This window comes from Alligator sinensis, unplaced genomic scaffold (genome assembly GCF_000455745.1).
Source record: "Alligator sinensis unplaced genomic scaffold, ASM45574v1 scaffold258_2, whole genome shotgun sequence".
Lineage (NCBI taxonomy): Eukaryota > Metazoa > Chordata > Crocodylia > Alligatoridae > Alligator > Alligator sinensis.
In genome coordinates this window covers 1,333,063-1,333,496 of record NW_005842398.1, presented here as the reverse complement: position 1 = coordinate 1,333,496, position 434 = coordinate 1,333,063, and the positions used below count along the sequence as shown (strand labels likewise).

General features: G+C 55.8%; 1 protein-coding gene across 1 annotated transcript in view; it reads right to left on the bottom strand.

Annotated features, from left to right (window-relative positions):
* Window positions 1-362, bottom strand: part of LOC102377506 (aldehyde oxidase-like) — a 76,502-nt gene extending 76,140 nt beyond the window's left edge. The window contains exon 1 of the mRNA XM_025211254.1: window positions 81-362. Coding sequence (XP_025067039.1) covers window positions 81-362 — 282 coding nt within the window. The remainder of the gene's footprint in view (window positions 1-80) is intronic.
* Window positions 363-434: the final 72 nt, after the last annotated feature.

The following is a 434-nucleotide window of genomic DNA, read 5'->3' as shown; positions in this document are numbered from 1 at the left end:
GGCTGCACCAGTGACTCCACGCTCGCAGTTTGCAATTGCATTTCTTCTGGGTTGGAGTTTTCTCTCAATAACCCTACTACCATTTGAAATAACACGCTTATTGTGGTGTGGCCCTCCGCTTCTAAGCTTTCATAAAGCTGAGCGAGCAGTTCTTGGCTGCGTGACTGGGGTGTCAGAGCCGGACAGTTGAATTTGTCAGGGCTTATCCCTTTTCTGCCCTCTCGCATGTGCCGAATGCAGCGTGCAAACTGCGCCCGTAAATCATCGGAGTCGGACATCAGGCGCTCCCCACTGCGCCATGGGCAGTTTTTAACTAGTTCCAACTCCCTTGCGTCTTCCCCATATCCCATCCTCGTCACCATGTCGCTGCCGAGAGCCGCGGCGCGGGGTTCGGGGCTTTAGGAGCCCTAGTCGGCGGGCGGGTACCTGTGACG